Source organism: Colossoma macropomum, unplaced genomic scaffold (assembly GCF_904425465.1).
Source record: "Colossoma macropomum unplaced genomic scaffold, Colossoma_macropomum, whole genome shotgun sequence".
NCBI classification, from domain to species: Eukaryota; Metazoa; Chordata; class Actinopteri; order Characiformes; family Serrasalmidae; genus Colossoma; species Colossoma macropomum.
The window spans coordinates 13,319,612-13,341,507 of NW_023494789.1; the positions used below are offsets into that span (position 1 = coordinate 13,319,612).

The 21,896-nt window shown below is 39.2% G+C and overlaps 2 protein-coding genes across 4 annotated transcripts in view; one reads left to right on the plus strand and one right to left on the minus strand.

Moving 5' to 3' along the window:
• Positions 1 to 12,090, plus strand: part of LOC118807944 (inactive rhomboid protein 2-like) — a 75,438-nt gene extending 63,348 nt beyond the window's left edge. For all 3 annotated transcript variants that reach the window (XM_036570147.1, XM_036570149.1, XM_036570148.1), the window contains exon 19: positions 9,469 to 12,090. In XM_036570147.1, coding sequence (XP_036426040.1) covers positions 9,469 to 9,888 — 420 coding nt within the window. In that variant the 3' untranslated portion in view covers positions 9,889 to 12,090. The remainder of the gene's footprint in view (positions 1 to 9,468) is intronic.
• A 2,526-nt stretch (positions 12,091 to 14,616) lies between these two features.
• On the minus strand, positions 14,617 to 18,424 carry aanat1 (arylalkylamine N-acetyltransferase 1). Its single transcript, XM_036569525.1, has 3 exons — positions 18,262 to 18,424; positions 16,413 to 16,567; positions 14,617 to 14,941 (listed from the first exon to the last, which is right to left on the minus strand). The coding sequence occupies exons 1-3, from the start codon at positions 18,422 to 18,424 to the stop codon at positions 14,636 to 14,638; spliced, it is 624 nt and encodes a 207-aa protein (XP_036425418.1). The 3' UTR covers positions 14,617 to 14,635.
• Positions 18,425 to 21,896: the final 3,472 nt, after the last annotated feature.

Here is a 21,896-nt window from a genome sequence, read left to right on the forward strand (position 1 = left end):
GTTTTTTCTGTTCTAGCAAAACCACCTAGGGCAGGGTCAAAAATGAGACTACATTGTATATTTGGTAAATGGCTTCCTCTGGACAACTTATAACCGTAGGAAAACACAGGATGTGTGCCTTGATTGCAAACTTATCGCAAAGATACTGAATCTTGTAAGTCACTTATTTGTTAATTTAAGACCTCTTACAAACTCAAACCCCCATTTTTAAGATGCAGTGGAAATGTATTGACCTCTGACTCTAACTATTGCCATATGTTTAGCTGACTAGCTAGCTGAACCTGTTAAACATTTAGCCAGCTAGCTTACACCACTTGCAACAATGACTTTTTGGCTGACAACAAGCGAGGGGAACCATCACAACTGACCAGATGGGACTACGTTCCATTCCAAAGTATAATCTTTAAAGTAACCAGGTCTTCTTGTTGAACTATGGATTGTCTCTGCTGGCTTTCTTTGGGAAATTGATGAGAATGTTGTGTTTACGAGAAGAGACACTGGTCTTACTGGGAATGGATGAATGAAACTTTTGACATCCAACTAGAAGAAAAACAGCATACACTATATGGCCAAAAGTATGCAGACACCTTACCATCACACTTAGATGAGCTTCTTGGACGTACCATTTCAAAATCACGGGCATTAATGTGGAGTTGCCCCCCATAACAGCCTCCTCTCTTCAGGGAATGGCTTTTTACAAGATTTTGAAGTGTGTTTGTGGGCATTTGTGCTCATTCAGTACCTTTGTGAGGACAGACACTGATGTTGGATGAGAAGGCCTGGCTCACAATCACCATTTCAGTTGATCCTAAAGGTGTTGACTGAAGTTTGTCCACACCAAACTCATCAAACTATGTCATATGGAGCTCTCTTTGTGCACTGGGGCTCAGTCCTGCTGGAACAGGAAAGGCTTTTCTCCAAGATGTCTTTGTGTGCTGTAGCATTGACATCACCCTTCACTGGAACTATGGGGCCCAAACCCTGAAAATCAGCCCCAGGTCATTATCCCTCCTCCACCAAACTTTACTGTTAGAAGATAGCTATTTCGTGCATCCGCCAAACCCAGATTCGTCCATCAGACCGCCAGATAGTGAAGCGTGTCACTCCAGAGAATCCAATGTTTTACACCATTCCAGCCGATGGTTAGCATTGCATATAGTGATCTTGTATGTCATGGAAACCCACTTCATGAAGGTCCTGATGTGCAGTTGTTGTACTAGTGTTGCTTCCAGAAGCAGTTTGGAACTCTGTAGTGAGCAATGCAACAGAGGAAAGGTACTGCATGCTTCAGTACTCTGAGTTTGTGTGGTATATGGCTTCGTGGGTGAGCTATTGTTGCTCCAAGCTGTTTTCATTGCACAATAATAGCACTTGAAGCAGACCTAGCAGGGCAGACATTTCACAAACAACTTGTGGCAAAGGTTGCACCTTATGACTGTGCCATGTTTAAAGTCATTGAGCACTTCAGTATGACTCATTCTGATATCAGTGTTTCTCTATGGAGATTGCATGACTGTGTGCTTAATTTTATTCACCTGTAGTGGGTAAGGCTGCATCTCTGTAATTAGGGGGGGTGTCCACATACTTTTGGCCAGATAGTGTATTTGTCAGCAAAGTGTGATTGCTTCAACAGTCTGTATTTTGAAGCTTTGCTTCGAGTTCGTTTGATGAATTTGTCATCTTGTAAAACAAGTCTCTCTCATCTGGCTAAGATTAGAAGTGTTACTGTCTGTTTAGGCTGTTAGTGAATTAGACCAACCCTAAAAATAGCAGCAGGGAGTAAAAGTGGCCAGGAGGAGTGCAGGAAGGACTCACTTCTCTTGTGTATTAGCGTGCATTTTCAGTGATGGTAGTATGATTAATATAATGGTAATATTAAGTTATGGAGTTAAATTGGGGGCGGGGACCATGCTTGAAACCCCTTTTTCCCAATCTAACTCCAATCTAATTCCCTTCACTACATTCTGTGACAGTTGTCACAATCAACACCACCACCCCATCTCCTCCCTGTTTCTCAGTCCTGTGTCAGTCTTAGTTATAGAAGAAGGAGTTCGGCCTTCTAACTCCAAGTGGAAACAGCCCAGGACTCCAGCCCAAGTTCCTAGAGTTCTCTTCCCTCGCTCAGTCTCACCCATACTACGATCATATGTTGAAGGCATGGTCTGAACTCGCAAATTACCATTTGGGCAAGCTTTTAATATTGCTTAAACATGTATAATAATAACTGGATTTTGCACAGATGATATAACAATGTTAAAATTCAGTGAATTTGTGTGTTTGCTTGGAAACAAAATTATTGCACGTCTGACACATTTCCTCCTTTCTTCTTAACTCTCAAACTCCCATTTTACTTTTGACCATAGAGCAGATCTCATGTACCAGAGCATTCGTTTCTTTTGTATGTTTTAAGTAGCATCAAATAGAACAGTTGCAATAAAGTAGTGAGATTAAATAAATTAATAATAATAGTGATACAATTAAATAAAAAGGAGAAAAGAAAACAGTTGCAGGAAATCTGAAGGTGGCTAGAGACTAAACGACTGATTTGAAATAAACACAGATTACAGTGATTGTACAAACTGAATGCAGAGCAATAAATGATCACCCCACTTCACAGTGCACATTTCTGGATGCAGTGCTGTGGAAAACTTCAGTGACCACAAGTCTAAAATTACCACTTGTGTTCAAATCACTTTGGCCGCAGAACACAGTGTAAGTGACAGCGGCTGGACATGGTCCAGGAAAAAGGATGGGAAGGTTCCTTCCATCTCTTATCAAAGAACTTGTTTATCCACTTCATCAGAATAAATAAAGATTGAACGTTATAAAAACCTTCTCGTATGCTGTATTTCATGCCTCTCCTGGTTTGTAACAGATTCAGAACGTCTGCTCACTCATACTTGCTAATCTAATTGCCTTAACTCCCTACTTGGCCTTTCTTCTGTAGTTACTGAACACTAGTGCTATTCCAGAAGTGTCAGAAGCCTGGTGTGAGTGTGTGTAATGCCTGGCAGTGGAGTGTGTGTGTGTGTGTGTGTGTGTGTGTGGACAGAAACACACTTCCGGTGCGGCTCCACCTTTCATGTCCTTGCATAGGTGTCTTAGATTAGCCATCTGCCCAAGCAGACCGCTCTAGTCCTGACGTCAATCTAATCAGGTCAAAACGAGCAGCCTTCACAGCCAGTGGGGTTTGTACTACTAACTCAACTTCAGCTGCTTTACAGACTCTGAGTGGGAATTACTGAATGGTACCAGTTTTAATTTTATAGATGAATTATAGTTGCTGTTCTCCATAAATCCTGTACTGACCTGTGACTTATGGATTGCACTTTACTAAGGATACCTACTTCCTGACACTTGTATAAGCATTGAATAACATATTTAAAAACTACTTAGTATTTATGAATGGCGGAAGTCATTATTTGCAAGGTGAGAAATTTTAATGAAGTATATGATGATGTATTGACACTAAGTGATTGACACTAAGACATTTATTCCATTTGTAACAGTGTTATTTAGCTGCATTACATCATTACACAAGCGATAGAACTTATAAGGCAAAGGCTTGACACCTATTTTTCAAAATTATGCATAATTAACCTGTCAAGATGTAAACAAAGTCATTCAGAGTGGTTTGATGTGAAATGCTCTGTTCAAGAAAGACTTGGTGGTGGTAATAGGAACCAGATGTCTGGAGAGTTTAAAGCCTTTAAAAGCTCCCTGACAAAGTAATTACATGAAATATTTATGAATACGCAGCCTGATGTCTGAGACAGCTTTTGGCCTAAGATAGATTTATCAAACTACATTAAAGGCATAGAGGTACACACGAACAAAATTGTTGGTACCCTTCCGTTAAAGAAAGAAAAACCCACGATGGTCACTGAAATAACTTGAAACTGATAAAAGTAATAATAAATAAAAATTTACTGAAAATCAACTAATGAAAATCAGACATTGCTTTTGAATTGTGGTTCAACAGAATCATTTAAAAAAAACAAACTAATGAAACTGGCCTGGACAAAAATAATGGTACCCTTAACTTAATATTTTGTTGCACAACTTTTTGAGGCAATCACTGCAATCAAGCGATTTGTGTAACTCTCAGTGAGACTTCTGCGCCTGTCCACAGGTATTTTGGCCCACTCCTCTTGAGCAAACTGCTCCAGCTGTCTCAGGTTTGAAGGTGCCTTCTCCAGACTGCATGTTTCAGCTCCTTCCACAGATGTTCAATAGGATTTAGATCAGGGCTCATAGAAGGCCACTTCAGAATAGTCCAATGCTTTGCTCTTAGCCATTCTGGGATGTTTTTAGCTGTGTTTTGGGTCATTATCCTGTTGAAGGACCCATGACCAAGCTTTCTGACACTGGGTAGCACATTTCGCTCCAGAATGCCTTGATAGTCTTGAGATTTCATTGTACCCTGCGCAGATTCAAAACACCCTGTGCCAGATGCAGCAAAGCAGCCCCAAAACATAACCGAGTCTCCTCCATATTTCACAATAGGTACAATGTTCTTTTCTTTGTATACTTCATTTTTGCGTCTGTGAACATAGAGCTGATGTGACTTGCTAAAAAGCTCCAGCTTTGTCTCATCTGTCCAAAGGACATTCTCCCAGAAGCTTTTTGGCTTGTCAGTACACATTTTGGCAAATTCCAGTCTCGCTTTTTTGTGATTTGCTTTCAACAGTGGTTTCCTCCTCGGTCGCCTTCCATTAAATCCACTTTGGCTAAAACAGCAACGGATGGTGCGATCTGACACTGATGTACCTTGACCTTGGAGTTCACCTTTAATCTCTTTAGAAGTTGTTCTGGGCTCTTTGGTTACCATTCGTATTAGCTGTCTCTTCAATTTGTCATCAATTTTCCTCTTGCGGTCACGTCCAGAGAGGTTGGCTACAGTCCCGTAGACCTTAAACTTCTGAATAATATTTGCAACTGTAATAAAAGGAACATCAAGCTGCTTGGAGAGTCTTATAGCCTTTACCTTTAACATGTTTGTCTATAATTTTCTTTCTAATCTCCTGAGACAACTCTCTCCTTAGCTTTCTGTGGTCCATGTTCAGTGTGGCACACACCATGATACCAAACTGCACAGTGACTACTTTTCACCCTTTAAATAGGCAAACTGACTGATTACAAGTTTGAAGGCACCTGTAATGCTAATTACAGGACACAGCTTAGTTTAACATGTCCCTATGGTCAAATTATTTTCAGTCTTTTCTAGGGTTACCATCATTTTTGTCCAGGCCAATTTCATTAGTAATTATTCTGTTGAACCACAATTCAAAAGCAATGTCTGATTTTCATTAGTTGGTTTTCAGTCATTTTTATTTATTATTACTTTTGTACTTTTGTCAGTTTCAAGTTATTTCAGTGACCATTGTGAGTTTTTCTGTCTTTAACGGAAGGGTAACAACAGTTTTGTCCATGTGTGTAATTGTAAGGCGTCGTAAGTAAGATTAGTCCCTAAAGAAAACTTTTTTCCAGATTTGTCACTATTTTACCATCGTCAACATTCCATATAAAAACCCAGAAGACGTGTAGGTTCACTGGTGGTTTTGAATAGTAAATAAAATGGACATATTTGTGTTGTAGACATGGTGACCCCTGGTTCCTATCACCACCACTGTGAAGAAATTTGAGGTTCTCAACAATAGACCATTTTACAAGAAACTATTCTGACTTTGTTGACATCACAATAACTGAACGTCATAGAAATTTTGAAAAATCGGTGGAATTCCCCTGAAAGAACCCCTTACACTTTATCAGTTCTGTATATTTCCTACTTGCATTAAAGTACAAAACTATTATATTTTGGCTGCCGTATTATATCTTGTCTCATCTCTGTAGACACACAAGCCTCCTTAATAGAAACTGTTCATCAAAATAACACATTCTATAACTCTCACTACTTTTATATGTGAAATCTGAGTACGTTTAAAAGCAAATATATTTTACTTTTAGTCAAGTATAAGTAGTAAATATTCATACGTAGGAATAGTTGTGTGAAATTGATCAGTGTAGTTTGAGGGAATCAAAATCTTTTGGTAGAACTCTCATGGAACAAATGTCTCAATTTACTTTAAGGGCTCTTTTGCAATGAAACAGTTGGTCATCTTGGTATAAGCTTTTTGAATATGTCAGTGTCAGGTCAGATTACACCTCCCTAAATCCCCTACCCCCTTCAGCTTCTTTTTGCTGAAGATCAGGCTCAGGCCATCAGTCTTACTGGTCAATACATTCTATACATTCTCACTGAAAAGTTGTAAATGAACAAGATACACCATCCTTAACAGTAGTTTGCCCTCGTTGTCTAGCTGGCTATTTCAGACCACCAGTGTCTGCAAAAGTCCACATAATGTAAAACTTATATAACTTATTTAACTTATATAGCATTGCAAAATAAGGTCAACCCAACCTTCTCAAGGTGTGCTAAGGTAGCCAGTTCACTACAGCCTGCTAAAACCATCTCAGTAGTTGGGAAATAATCCGCTCCACTGACGACCGTTTCATTCAGGCCGCTGCTACAAAATGTATATAGCGGAAACACAGTACATTCTGAGAAATAAAGGTAGTAAACTGTGACTGGGGCGGGACCCCTCTTGTCACTGGGGTGGGATCCTCAAGGGTACATCTTAGTACCTTTAGTCAGGAAACATAATTGTACCATAATCCATTGAAATTATATTTTCTAAGTTGTATTGACTCCACACACCCCGTCTCGTCTCCAGGCTTCTTATTTTATTGTTCTGTTTTAAAACGTTAGGTTATGAAAAAGTACAAATACATACTTTTCACCTGGAAAAACTTATTTTAGGTGCACAGTTGGACCTTAAAACCACTGTTGTACCTTTGAGGGAACATTTACACCGTGTGTACCTTAATGAACGAGAAGTGTACCCACACAGTACCTTTATTTCTAGCAGTACTTATCCAAGCATGTTCATGTCCATTCCTGAATCTGTTCATATTCAGGTGTGGACTCCTGCATTTGCTCAGATATTTCGAAACGGGCTGATAATTATGTACAAATGCGCTGGAGCTGCGTGTTTATAATGGTGACGTAGTGTAATCAGGAGATAATTGCGCACATGTTCGGTATTTTTATTACCATCAATAAATAGGCTCTAAAAGAGTGAGTAGCAGATGGCTGAATATTATAGTGCTGTAATTAGTTTCTGTTTGGGTAAAACACTCTTGGTTCCTCACAGGCTTTTATTTTGATTTGTATGATTAGTGCATACGGTGATAATTACATTGATTTTTGTTTCCCCACTTACGATCCTGCCATTTGTAGATATTTCCTTTTTAGGGTTTAATTGCTGGCCTGTGGATCTCTCTGCATTTTCTACAAAAAAGGAGGAAAATAATGTTTGCCTGTTTGACCCATAACCCCTCACAATGGACATGGTTATTTCCATCCCAAACAACACAGAACTGCACCACCTGTTTCTCATCTAGCTCCTGTTTGCAATTTTGGCCTCTTATTTTTCTAATAGCTGTAATAACAGTCTAGCTATCACTAACAAACCCCTTTCTATAAGCATGATGCTACGTGACGTCACGACTGATGGACTGTGCAAAGGCTTAACCCCCAGCAGCTAAAGCAGCTGATGCTCATAAAATGAGTAGCATGTTGTGGTGGTGCTAAACAGTTTGTGAACAGACCAATGTCTTAAATTTACGCTAAGGTGAGATGTGGTATGAAGTGGGGTGGGTAATATAACAACATGCTATCATTGATGTGTTAGTATCAGTATATCATAACGTCGCTGTCCAAAGAAAAACAAGTATCTCCAAAATAGTAACTTTACTGGAGAAGGCAAAAAGTTTCTTTACTTTCAACGTAAGCCAATGAAAAGAGTTTTTATTCTAAGCATCATGAAATTTTCACACAATGTAAAGAACAGATGCTGAGCTCAAATGATGCAGAAAAGTAAAAATCACAAAAAATGGAGATACATGTTTTCACTGGACAGCTGTGACGATATATGTGTACTATCACTGAACTTTTACTGTAGTTTTTCATAGACTTCTTTAACCTTTAGAGCACTAGGCTAATTTTGCATAATTTTTTCTGCATTTAGGTTAATTAAAGTTACAAAGTGTTGACACTTTTTTCTTATTATTATTACTAATTTATAAATGTTGTCGCTGTCCAAAGAAAAAAATGGTAACTTCACAGGAGAGGGCAAAAACGCCCTTAACTTTAAATGTAAGTTAAAGTAAAGAGATTTTATTCTAAATGATTTTGGGGCATTTCTATTGTTCCAGTCATCATGAAATTTTCACACTATAGGAGAACTGCTGTGTTCAAATGACAAAGAAAAAGAAAAATCGACAACAATGAAGATAAATTTTTTTTTTTTTTTGGACAGAGACAATATGCTAAAAGAATTTGTGAATTTGGCCTTTTTCTTAATAAACATTTCCTTGCCGCTTCATATATCGTGATGTAATAATTATGGATGTAATGATGCACATGTTCAGGTTTAATCAGTTCAGGGGAAAAAAAGGTTGAGTCATTTGAGTTTGGCTGTGCCCACTTTACTCTGATAGGACATGATCCAAAACTGCATACCACAATACTAAATAATATGTCAAAAATGGCACACCACCATTAGAAGTGCATTAATTAGCTATAATTTTTAGTGTAATAGTATGCAGTTTTGGACCCAGCCCTGGTTTTATCAATAGCCATGTTTACATGCAGCCTAATAATCTGTTAGTAATCTGACTAATAGCTCAATTGGAATAGAATACGTCCATGTAAACACCTCAATCAGAACAGACTAGTCTAATTGAGGCCATTTGGAATACAATTTGTATCCGATTAAACAAGGTGGCTAATCCTGTAAATAATCCATTAAATAGAAAAATAATAGCCGTGTAAATGCCTGTATCCAATTACATTTCCAATCAGAAAGTGTAAGTACGTTCTGCGCATGTGCGTTTGCGTCATAGTGAAAGTTTACAGCATTCAACATTGCGGGAGCAGAAACTGGTCTGCAGAGGAGACGAAGTTAATGCTGTGATCGGCAGGGGGATGGGCTTATGTGTTTCAGGACACGACGTCTTCCTCTCACTCTTCTTTAATAAATACATGTGAAGCATGTTTTCCTGAGTCTGACATCATTTTAAAGTAATTGCAAACACAAGCACTGCTCACTGCTGCTCATCTCACTCTGACTGGACTCACGTAATCTTGTTGTCATTGGTAATGTCTGCACCAAGTGGTGCCCTATGCATGTGTGTAATTTTGGATTGGTTTACTTGTAGTGAGCATGTAAACAGATTTTCATCAGATTGTTGAGTAGAGGCACATTGCTGATACAGTTCATGTTTTCAGTACCGTATTGACACTGTTACTTCTGTGATATTGCTCACCTTTAATGTGAGAGTACTAAATGTAAATGATTTCTACTCTTTCCTCCCTCTTAAATTCCTTTTTCTATTGTAACGCAGGTGGGTCCAGCGGGCTCCCAGTTCGGCCTGCTAGCGTGCCTGTTTGTGGAGCTCTTCCAGTGCTGGCAGATTTTAGAAAAGCCATGGAAGGCCTTCCTCAAGCTGCTCGGCATCGTCCTCTTCCTCTTCTTCTGTGGCCTGCTGCCGTGGATCGACAACATCGCTCACATCTTCGGCTTCCTCAGCGGCTTGCTGCTCTCCTTCGCCTTCCTGCCTTACGTCACGTTCGGCACCTACGATAAGTACCGCAAGCGTGTGCTCATCATCCTCTCGCTGCTCGTCTACGTGGGCTTGTTCTCTTCACTCATCGTTTGGTTCTACTTCTACCCCATCAACTGGCACTGGCTGGAGCATCTCACCTGCCTCCCCTTCACCAGCAAGTTCTGTGAGCGCTACGATATCGACCACGTGGTGCACTAACGTAGTGGCAGCTGTACTAATCAGTAGTTTCCAGGCTCCAGGCAGGACAGCAGGGGAGCTGGCTTTTGGAAGCCGAGAGCCGAGAAGAAAACATGAGGGACGAGGAAAACAGGTACTACTGCATGTGCTGAGGTATAAGGTCAGTACTGAGTTGTTGAGTCTGGCACTGGGAAATGTGCAGGCCTTCTTCTACTGCAGGGGTCTTAACACTAAACACTATTTCAATGCATTTCAAACACTTGCCTTAAACCAGCCAGGCTTTTTAGCAGAGTTAAGGTTGCGACATGACTGTGACAATTTTTATTTTATTTTTTTTTAACTTTGTTGCACTAACAACTAATACAACTTGGCTGCCCTACACGAATACTTCACCTGTTTTTCTAAATTTCATCACAATTCAGTGTAAACAGTCATTCAGAGTGGTTTAATGTAAACTAGTTCATTGTACAATGCAAATACACCTCTTCACCACAAATGGCTTCTACAAAAATACATTTTGGGCCAAAACCTTCTCAAACCAATCACAGAACAATGTCTCAGGCGTCAGTCACTGTATTCTTAATTCTTTACAGGCATTAAATCAGGGATGTCCAGTCTTATCCTCAAACGGCTGTAGTTTAGGGGCTCTCGAGTGGCGCAACCATCTAAGTGTTCTTGTGATCTAAGTGATCTAAGCTGTATCATCAGAAGATTGCGTATATTGTGTGACTGGGGTAGACCTAACTAGTGAGTGGAATTTGATACGATTACATTGGGGAGAAAATCAGGAAATCCCGCCTAATTCTGCTTGTCAGGTTAGTTGGTCTCAGTTCCTGCTTTAATGGAATGAAAACCTGCAGCCACACATCCCTTTGCGGATAAGGTTGGACACCCCTGGACGTCTGGTTCACATCACCACTGCTGTGTACAATTCTGACTCAGTTCAGTTCATATAAACTGGAGCACTTCACATTAAATGACTCCACTCTGAATGACTTCATTTACATCTTAACCATTGGATTATGCAGAAATTTTGGAAAAATCTGTGGAATTCCTACTTCATGCTCAGCTCTTTTTGTTTTAGCCTTGTTTAACCACATCACCTGGATATGCCACTAAGACAATCCAATCAAAAATGTTCAAACTCCAGGGAAGTCTAGAGCCACGCACGTCCTATATACATTTTCATCTTTTTTTTTTAAATTATGGATATTTGAGCTCGAGCCGGTGTTATTCCTTTATTATAATGCGGGATAAGAATCTTCAGAATGGTACATTCTTGAACCAGATAATGCACCCTAATGTGCCTTGATAAGCAAATCTCTTAACTTCTTACTCGGTCTGTGTTCGTTGGCCATGCGGGAACATTCTAGAACACTGAGAACTGCTCTAGAACACCGTTCAGCGTTTTCTCCCCTGGCTAGAGATTAGAGGCAACTTCCTCTGCATGTGTCCGGCTTATGGACAGGGAAACCGATGACTGACTGGAAAGGATTACGGTCTAATTGCGATGAACTGAGAATAGGAGGCTTTGATTAGTCATGCTCCAACACCAGCATACAGTAAAGCTGGTTTATCGACCATCGTTCGATGTGCCTGACGATAGAGGAGGAGGAACCAACGCTGTGACAGTGTGAACGTTTCACAGCCGTCCGGCACGAAAGTGTATGGTGCTGTTCATAAGAACTGGAAATGTTTGTCTGTGTTGTACTCATTCTTGTCTAGAACACGAACAGAACGTTATGCCAACCATCAGTGGAATCTGTGGGCACGGATGGGTGCTAAAGATGGGGTTGTTCAGTAAATGAAGCTCGTTGAGCTTATAGATCTGCATTTCATTTAAGCTGAATGCACTGTTTTATCTAGTGATTATTATTGTTGTTATTATCATTATTATTATTATTATTATTATTATTATTATTGCTACTACTACTTTTGTACACTTTTAAGCCAAAATGTGCCGTTATTGTTCTGATTTGACAGGTTTTTTTTTTACTTTTAAGCACACTGTGCCTTAAAAACATTAAAAGGGAATCATGTTTATGACTTTCTGAGATTTTTACATTGTGAATTAAATATATTTGTACAAATGATTGTAAAAAAAGTAAGAAAGACTGGACTGTGTAGAGGTGATTTTGAGGTATCGTATCATATTTTATATTTGGTTTTCCTCATAATAATGCATTAAATAAAGTAATCCCCCCTAATGTTTATGTAAAATGAACAGTGGCTGTCAACACCAGGTTATGTCTTCTGAATTTTACTATCCTACAGTACAAAACGAGTGGCAGAAAGTTGTGAAAAATATGTTTATTTTCTCTCTATTTACAAAACATGTACAAAATCATAGATGTCTTGATTCAAGACTCCATAGAGGCAAAGGTGGTCACTGTCTACAGGGAAAGGCAAGTTCATCTCCAGAAGGTCTCAAGTATGTTCTCCTGTCTCTAAACATGACCATGTGGTTCTACATACTTTCCACAGAAGCAAAGGGTTTTTTTTTATCAACACATTTGGATTGTTTTCCGTAAACAGGTTTGGTAAGCATTACTTAAGCGGTGGGTGGTAAACAGCTGCTCGGCCAAACCAGACTGTTCACGCCCTGTAATGCTTCCTAATGCAGATAAAGAAGTCTATGACTCCATACCTCTAATGCTCCGCAGACTCGCAGAGGTCAGTGACTCACTTGGCTTAAGAAAACTGATCTCGGATCAGAGTCAGTCACCTCTTTAAAAGGGATAGTTCCAACAATGCTGAATGAAAACTGTTAGCAATAAGTTTTACTTCTTTCATTGTTTGGTTGAACTATCATGAAGGGGACATTTCTTAGGCCCAATCCCATTTCATCCCTTGCCCCTACCACTTAGCCCTTAGCTCTCTGTTTTGCTCGTTCACATCTAGGGGGTAGGGTGTCCCAATTTTTGTTGTGATAGAGGGGTAGGGTGAAGTGTTGGGGCTGCATGGCCCTAAACAGAGTGTTGTGAGGAAGACCGGTGTTCTGACGATTTGTCCTACCCATCGGTCCTACTGAGCATGCGCATATCATTACTATAGTGTGGTAACTTAATGTTGTAAACATTTTGTTGTGCTTTAAATGCTAATTCAGAGCAGACTCAGCTTCATATCATTACTTACTGCCTGATAAGGCGATTTACGATAGAAATATCTTAAGGTTTTCTTATAAGAAGCCATCAAAATATCCTACTACAGTTTTATGTGCAGCGCTACCTAAAAATAAGCGGTATGGTAGGACATTTCGACAAGGTAGGACAATTAGTCAGAACATGGATAAGCGACCAAAAAACCCCACAAATGAGTATTTTCTCTGTTAAAAATTACAATAACCATCGTATTGTCTTAGTTTAATGTTGTTTTAATGTATTGTTGTCCTTTTCTTCATAACAAGCATAAAAAATCACTAATAGTATGCTAATGTCTCGGTAGCTAGTGAGCAAATTTCCCATTCCACCTTAAATAGTCCAGCAGTACTGATGCTTGAGGCACCAGAATGTAACTGCTGCTCCATTTAAGGTGGAACTGGAAAATTTAAACGAGAAGCTGGCGAACAGCTGAACTTCAGCTTCATATCACTGAAGAATTAGTGGTGGGCAATAATAAATAATTGTCGTATCCCCCTCTTTGAAGACAAATGATGCCCTAAATGTACCTAAAGCCCAGCAGCGAGGTTACTGAACTTTACCCTCCTCTGCTATCACTGAAGACTGGCAGAGTCACCTACAGAGCACTGCTAGTAGCTGTTAATGGAGTAATATCCTTTTTTATTTGAGGGTCCCATTTCATAGGAAGGATTTCAACCACTACCCCTTGTAACTCAGTTCCAGGAGGCAAGGTGACCCTCGAAAACAAGGGATAGGGGTAAAAATAAGAAATGGGATTGGGCCTCAGTCTTATGAGATGTTTAGCTCGTTCACATCTAAGGAGCACTGAACCTTCAGCCTAGTAAGAAATCTTCTTTAAACAGCGTCTGTGCAGCTCTCATGGTTTTCAAATCTTAATATATTTTGCAAAGATTTAAGAAAAGCAGGATTTGGATCCTGTCCCATGTGTTGTCCTTCTTAGAGGTATGATATGACCTGCTGCATTGTTTGAATACACACTTTGCAGTCATTCTCTGGGTCTTCGCTCAGAAGAGACCACAGTAACAAAGTGTCAAATTGATGCTATTTTAATGCTTCCACAGAATAGACACATCTAGAGCAACAAGACAAGCAACAGCCTAGCCACTGTCTCAAACCACGGTCCACATGCGACTGTACACCGTGGAGCCCTTTCTTTATTAATGGAGAACTGGAATACCGTATGCTATGCATGACCTACTGCCTGAACTCTCTATATTAAAAAAGGTTCATGAGTGATAGAAAAATAATAATCAAATGGGATCAATAAATAATTTTCAACATAAAAAATACAAAAGATAAATAAACTGAGCAGTGCTGAACCTAAAATCTTTGCAAAAACTCTTATTTAGAGAAACTGAAATCTAGAATATCTAACTCTAATAAATGCAGCCGTAAAAATGTTTTTTTCTTTCACTTCTTTCTTTTTTTTACCCCCCCCAAATGATCTCTTTTGCCCCCATCTATAGTGCACACCAATGCCATGACTCACAAAAGCAGACAAGCACTTAGACACGGCACAGCAGACCTACACCACAACGAAAAGCTGCCCCCTCCACTCGACTGCTTTGGCCTTCAGGGTGACAAAAGGAAAAGAGCATCTAAGCCAAAAACAAACGGTGGCAGAGGCCTTAGCAACCGCTGTTGCGGCGCATGAACGCGTGCCCGCGCACGGGAAACTGCATCTCGATGAAGGTGAGTGGCCCCACGGTGATCTCGCAGGGGCCCTGCACCTTGAAGCCGGACTTCTGGTAGAAGGGCACGAGGAAGTCCTCGCACATGAGGACGGCCCGGCGCACGTAGGGCAGGCAGCGCAGGTACTGCAGGTACCGCCACATCAGGATGGAGCCTTTGCCTTGCTGGCGGAAGGTGCGGTGGACCGCCAGGACGTGGATGTGGACCGTGGTGCCGTGAGGCTTGTGGAGGGTCAGGGCGTCCTGAAACGAGAAAGAGAAAACGGGGATGGAACCTTTTTTCAGTGCTTGAGACAAGGAAGATATACACATTCTCTTAGGGGGTTTAAAATGAAGCAGCTTCCAAAAAAATATTGTTGCACCAAAAAACCTATTAAACCCTATTACATCAACTCAGTGTTAGAAATACATAAGCTGAAAGACAAAACTGTGTTTAAAGTACGTAAATGTGCATCGAGAGAAGGAACAATGTTCTTAACATGTAATGAAGGTTAATGCAACAGGATTTTTTCCAAGTATTTTCGTGCATTTCCATCGATCCATTCATCATGAAACTGTAACAAGCTTTTAAATAATAATAATAAAAATAGAAAGTAAAAAACTGCAAAATTGGATATACAAGGTTTTGCGTGATTATATATGTATAATGCATTTGGCATTAGTGGTTCCAAAACGCTCAATTTTTTTTCATTTATTATCTGTAAAAAACAAGTTTAGACTTTATAATTTCCTCTCTGTCTCTTTCTTTTGTGAAAGCGTCTTGGATCCACAGTATTGTTCAGATACTGGTTGGTTTGTTGGTCTTTCCTTCAGTTTTATACCAGGTCTCTGACACTGTCTTATGCCAGTTTAAACACTTGAACCAAGTAACCTCAGAGCAGTATTTGTTTCAGGAGTTCTGTATTCCACATGTTAAGGTTCTCCCTGCTTTAACTAACCTGATTCAACCCATCAGCCCTTTCATTAGCTTAGAAATTGAGGTATTGTGGCAGAAATGTTGAGAAATTTAAGGTCAGGAAAAAAAATTCGAGACCTGATTTGACGAGTAGCCAACATGCACAGTTTAATTTGATGTGTTAACTTTCAGTTTCTCTTTTAACTTTAATTTCTACTGTTCAACACTCTTAAAAATGATTCTTTAAATGTTCTTTAGTGAAGACGACGGTTCTATATAGAACCATGAAAGCACAAAGAACTATTTGCATGATGAAAGGGTTCTATGTATGGTGAAATGGTTCTTTAGATTGATGGAGAATCTGTTCATGTTCATGTGTATAGAACCTTTGTAAAAATGGTTCTTTATAGCACAAAAAAGGGTTTGTCTATTGTTAGAAGCTTGATGTCCTCACAATAGCAGAACCCTTTTTGATGCTATATAGAATCATATACAGTACATTCTCCATAAATCTGAAGAACAGTTTCATCATGCAAATGGTTCTATGAGTGTTTATGGTTCTACATAAAACCGCTGTCTCTACTAAAGAACCCTTGAACCATCTTTTTTAAAAGTGTACTTTTATCTATTACTGTTAAACTACCTGTCTGTAAAGCACTTTGAGACTGCCACTGGTATAAGAAAAGCTTAATTAAAAATTATTATTATTATTATTATTATTATAGAAGGCCTCATCCCAATTATGTTTCAGTATTACAATTTCTACGGCAGAAAAGATTAAATTACATCTCCACAAATGAGAACGTGATTTCTACTCACATTGGTCAGGCGGTCCTGGTCCCAGAGTGAGCCGATGATGAAGGCCACCAGCCTGCCTTCCACAAACCAGCCCAAGGAGAGCTCAGGGCAGAGGGTGAGGAAGTGGCGCACTTCGTCCAGATACAGGGGGCATTCTCCGGACACGGAGATGAAGGCTGCAGAGGACACAGGAGAGTCACTTTCACTGTCACACGTTACTGCAGGTCTAAAAGTCACAGATTTGTCTTTAACTGACTCTAAAAGACCTTTTTGCTTTTGCAAAATCTTACTTGGTTCAGACACCATCATAATCTGAGTTTGTGTTCGATTTGCATCGATTTTTAAGGCAACCATTATAGATGAACTTAAGTTAAAACAAGAAATCACTTTTTATAACCAGTAACCTGTTTATAATTATGATTATGATTATGAAGATATGATTTTTCCTTTTTGAAAGAAGAGAAAGCGCTTACAGTGACAGTCTAAATCAGTTTACAAAGTAAAATTCCAACACAAAGTGAGATCAGAACTCCATACAGCTCTTTAGCTACATGTAAGATTTCATAATTTCACATATTTAAATATAACTCAATAAATTAATAGCTTAGATATAACTATACTTAATGCAACTATAATATAGCTCAATAATTCTAATTAATATAGCTCATAAATGTTACAATTAATTTTATAACATGTAATTCCAATTTATTATACCTTAATGTAATTTTAATAAACATAACATAAGTTCTGATAATGTCAGTCTAGCTTACATTAATATAGTGTGAATCTAATTCACATTAGCTTTGAATACATTAATGTAACTGTTATTTACTGTAATATAACTAATTTACATTATTTGTATCTTACATTTATGTTCATTGACTAACATATTCATACAACAATCTAACTCACACAAACGTACATTAATAACACGAATAAAATACACTAATTACACAAATAAATAACAATGTGAATCTAACTACAATAATAAAATTTTACCTATATCAACTCACTTTAATATCAGTTTATATAATATATAAAACCTATATTATGATATAAATAACTTAATCTAACTTTCATTGATGTAACATGAATCTACATTGATCATGTTAACCTGCACTCTGTGAATATAAATGTTAATTATAACTTGATATAACTAACATGCAGCAATATACCATAACCTAATTTACATTCATTTGACTTTAACTTAATATAAATGCAAATATAACTTGCATTCATTTTACTTACATTAATATAACATTAACTGGACCTTAGCTTAATATATAAGTTATAAATAAGTGATTGTAACTCCTATTAATGTAAGTCTAATGTAGAGCAATGTGAGTTTAACTCACTGTCTCTGTCTGTTTAGTATAACTTAGTCATTTAACTGAATCTTAGCGTACATAAACATTAATAAAATTGGTATAAAAGTTACTGTAACTGATATGAGTTTAATGCACGGTAATGTGAGTTTGACTTTGACTTACATTAAAATAACATTAATTGAACCTTAGCTGACATTAACATTGATAAAATTAGTATAAAAGTTGCTGTAACTCATATTAATGTAAGTGTAATGTACAGTAATGTAAGTCTAATATACAGTAATGAGTTTAATGCACAGTAGCATGAGTTTACTGTACAATAATGAGGGTGTAATATACAGTAACATGAGCTGAATGTACAATGAGTTAAATGTACAGTAATGTTAGTTTAATGCACAACAATGTGAGTTTAATGTTCAGTAAAAGGTAATACGTTTTGTGTTGTAAGTTTTATGTACAGTAATGTGAGTTTAATGTACATTAAAGTTGGTTTAATGTACAGTAATGTGAGTTTAATGTACAGTAAATTCAGTGTGACTCACCCTCTCTCTCTATCTCGAACACGCTCGTGGCGTCCTCGGTATTGAGGGAGCGGAACTCGCTGGCGGGCAGTGTGTGTCTGCGCTGGCGGCCCGGAGACACCGGAGAGTCCGGGGGCGCGTGCAGGGGCTTCAGGAAGAACGGGAGCGCGCTGACGGCGGACATCTCCTTACTCTGTCTGTCTGTCTGTCTGTCACTGCGAGTCACAGTCACCGTGTGTGCCGCGTGCGCGTCTCACCGGGTCGTTGCGCGTGTGTGAAAGTGCGCCGCACGCCGCGCGCGCCGCCTTTATAGCCGCCGTCACGCGCTTAAGCGCCGTTACGCACCGGGAGCCCACCAAGCGCTTCAGGAACAAATCCACACACACACATACACACACACACACACACACACCGCGCGCTCACTAATCACATTTACATCACTCAGGTGTGTGGGCGCGCGCGCGGAGCTCAGCGCTGTTTGGCCGCTGAGAGTCACAGTAAAGGGGTTAAAAGGTCAAAGTCAGGTCGGCCGTTCACTGATTCCAGGAAGGGGCTTGTTTTTATGAACAACCCGGTCCGTGTCTCAAACTGACCCCTAGTTTCCCCCATAGTGAACCACTATCTGTGGAACGAAAGTGAGTGAGCGGATCAGGTCAGAAGGTGCCCAGATTTACTGGATCATCAGGACACTCTTTCTCCACGCGCAAACAATGGTTGTGTCTCAAACCGACCCCTTGTTCCCTGAGTAGTGAACTATAGACCAGCCGCCCTCGTTCACTTGTCCTCGTCATTTCCTCTCGGTTCAAACCCCAACGCCATCTGAAGGGCTGGTCCATCACTTTATCAGCTCTACTGAAGTTTAGATGAGCTCTCGGAGGGTTGAGAGGCCGAGCGAACAAAAGCATCACCTTCAGTCAGAGAACTCGTAAGAGAGGAGAATTACATCTCTGCAATGTCTTTCGGGTTTCTCAAACGCTAGAGGGCGCTCCTGAGCGAGTCCAAAATGAATGGGTGAAGATGGAGCATTTGAGCAAAATCATAGTTTATAAATGCTTAAATGTTTTTAATATAAAAGAATACATTCATTTCCTGAACACAGAACATCACAAAACATTTGAACACCGCTGTTATATTTTTTAAGAGCTTTTAAACCCGAGTTATAGGAGTTTAAAATGGCGCCTCATGTATGTCCATGACGCGAACAGCCAACGAGCTGCTCCGCTCACCAGCCAGTCAGCACCCAGTAGCAGTAACGTTAGCATCCTGCTGCCCAAAACCTGTTTGCTGTAGAAAAAGGAAACATACAGGTAAGTTTTTTTTGCTTTTTTTTTTAAATGCAAACTTTTGCTTTCTAAAATTAAAGGAAACTTCTGGGCAAATGATTAGAAACTATTTTAACTTTTAGTTTTTAGCCATTTAGCTCAATTTACCCCGAGTCATTGAGGACTCACTCGTGGGCGCCCTCTGGTGTTTTCCAGTCCAGTTTTTCATATAATGAAGGAAATAGGAAAAGGCAACGCTCCTCATAAACTGGCTCTGAAGCAGAAGTTGCCTGAAATCATTGCGATGTGACACACTTCCCTTTTCATACACAAAACAATGCTGCAAAATCCCCTCCTCACTGTTCCCTCCACCCCCGTCTGCTGCGAGTGGCCAATTGTGTAATGTAGTGGTGAGTTGAAGTGAGTGAGGGATTAAAAAAGGTGTTGAAATGGGACGCTGATGTATCGCAATGTGGCATCACGCAGAGCAATGCTAACCAACCCAGCCGTCTGTTAGCTGACATAACCGAATTAGCAGTTAGCGCTCCAACAGAAGCAGTTAACTGCACCTCAAAATGTGCACTCTAAACTGAGGTCGCATATTCCAAAATACTAAAAACTTTAGTTGGTATCTTAACTTGAATCTTAATTGCTGATAGGTGAGATTTGCTATGCATTCTGGGATACACTATATTGGTGAGGAGTTTCATCTGCCCCTTAAGAACAACCTTCTGCATTATGACACTCCTAAAAAAGGACTGAATCCCTAGTTACCTCTCTCAATAGGGAACAACGTTCGAATTGAGACACAGCCTTGCTTTCAGCTGTGTACAGCAGGGTGGTCACAGTGTTATCATGTACCGCTTTGTGTAATCTGAGGGAAACTTGTCTGGTATTTGGGAACTTCTACTAATTCCACAACAGGACTAGAGAAGATTAGGAATATAGCTTCATCAGCTGTTTCCCGCACATGGATTAAGTCCAACCTTGGACGTATAATTTGCAGTGCTAATGGTGATTCACCACTGAAAATCGTTTTAAGTCTTGGCTCAGGCTAAATCCAGGTCCAGGAAACCATCTATATTTCGGGAGGGAGAGAATTAACATACCAAATAATTAGCTGTTGTTAAGCCTATTGACTGCCATAAATGAGTTCTCCTGTAATATAAACCTAGACTGAAATGCTTCTTATTGGTATGGGTGGTAATAATGAACTGGAGGAGTAACTTACACTCAAATAATGCCACCTGGCTGTGAGAAGACACAACACTGCATGTAATAGCTTTGATTAGCAAAACTGTGGTTTACAATGCAAAATCCAGGACAAAACTGGCTCGTACTTATTGTTTGAAAGATCTCCAAGTGATTTGATTCTTCTCCTCCAAAACACTTCAAAGCAAACGAAAAATAAAAAATAAATAAATGTATATTTTTAAGAAATTGTAAATGTATATTAAAAGAATACATTTCACACCTCCACTGACAGTTTAACAGATTTCCTACTGCCACACTTTTAATATATATTCTTCACTTTTACTACTAAACATAGAAAAGTAAATTTGCTTTTATGTGCATAAAACAGATTGAATAAATATTAAAGGGGAATTCCACCCAGTCTGCATAAGTGAAGCACTGTTATGTAAACAGAGTCATTGAGTCTGCTTTGAAATGAAATGCTCTGTTCTGGAAAAACGTACAGAGTCAGAATCGTTCACAGTGGTGGTGATAGGAACCAGACATCCACCTCTAAAAGCACTGCTTGATGCCTGAGACATTGTTTTATGATAGTTTTGTAATAACATTTTCATCTAAAACATACTGTAATCAATTTATTTCAATCTGTTGATGATACATGATACATGTAGGGTGTTCTAAGGCAAAGTAGTCCCAAATAAAACTTAAGTTTTCCTCTATTTTACCATCATTAACATTACATGTTTCTCTAGAACAAAGAGTTTCACACCGAACCAACCTGAGCGACTTTGTTTACATCATGATCACTGAATTATGCACACATTTAAAAAAATAAGTGGAGTTCCCCTTTAAATGTATACCTGTATATCTGCCATGCTTCTGTCATAATTAAAGCAGCCAAATAGGACAAACTCATACATAAAAAGGGAGAAAAAATTCTGTATCTCCCTCTATGGATGCAGATATCATCGACAAAAGACTGATGATGTCACCATTTCAATTCATATAGACATGGTGTATTATTTTTATATTTGTAAGGTGAGAGGTCTCAGTACTGCTGCTGGGGCTGGATAACATTAGCTTATTACCTTAACTGAAGGTATGTCCGTAAATGGATCCTTTATTGAACAGAAGGGAAACGTAAAAAGAGATCAAAGTGTTGTGAGTGGCGGATCTGGTTTCATTTTTTTCTTTAACAAC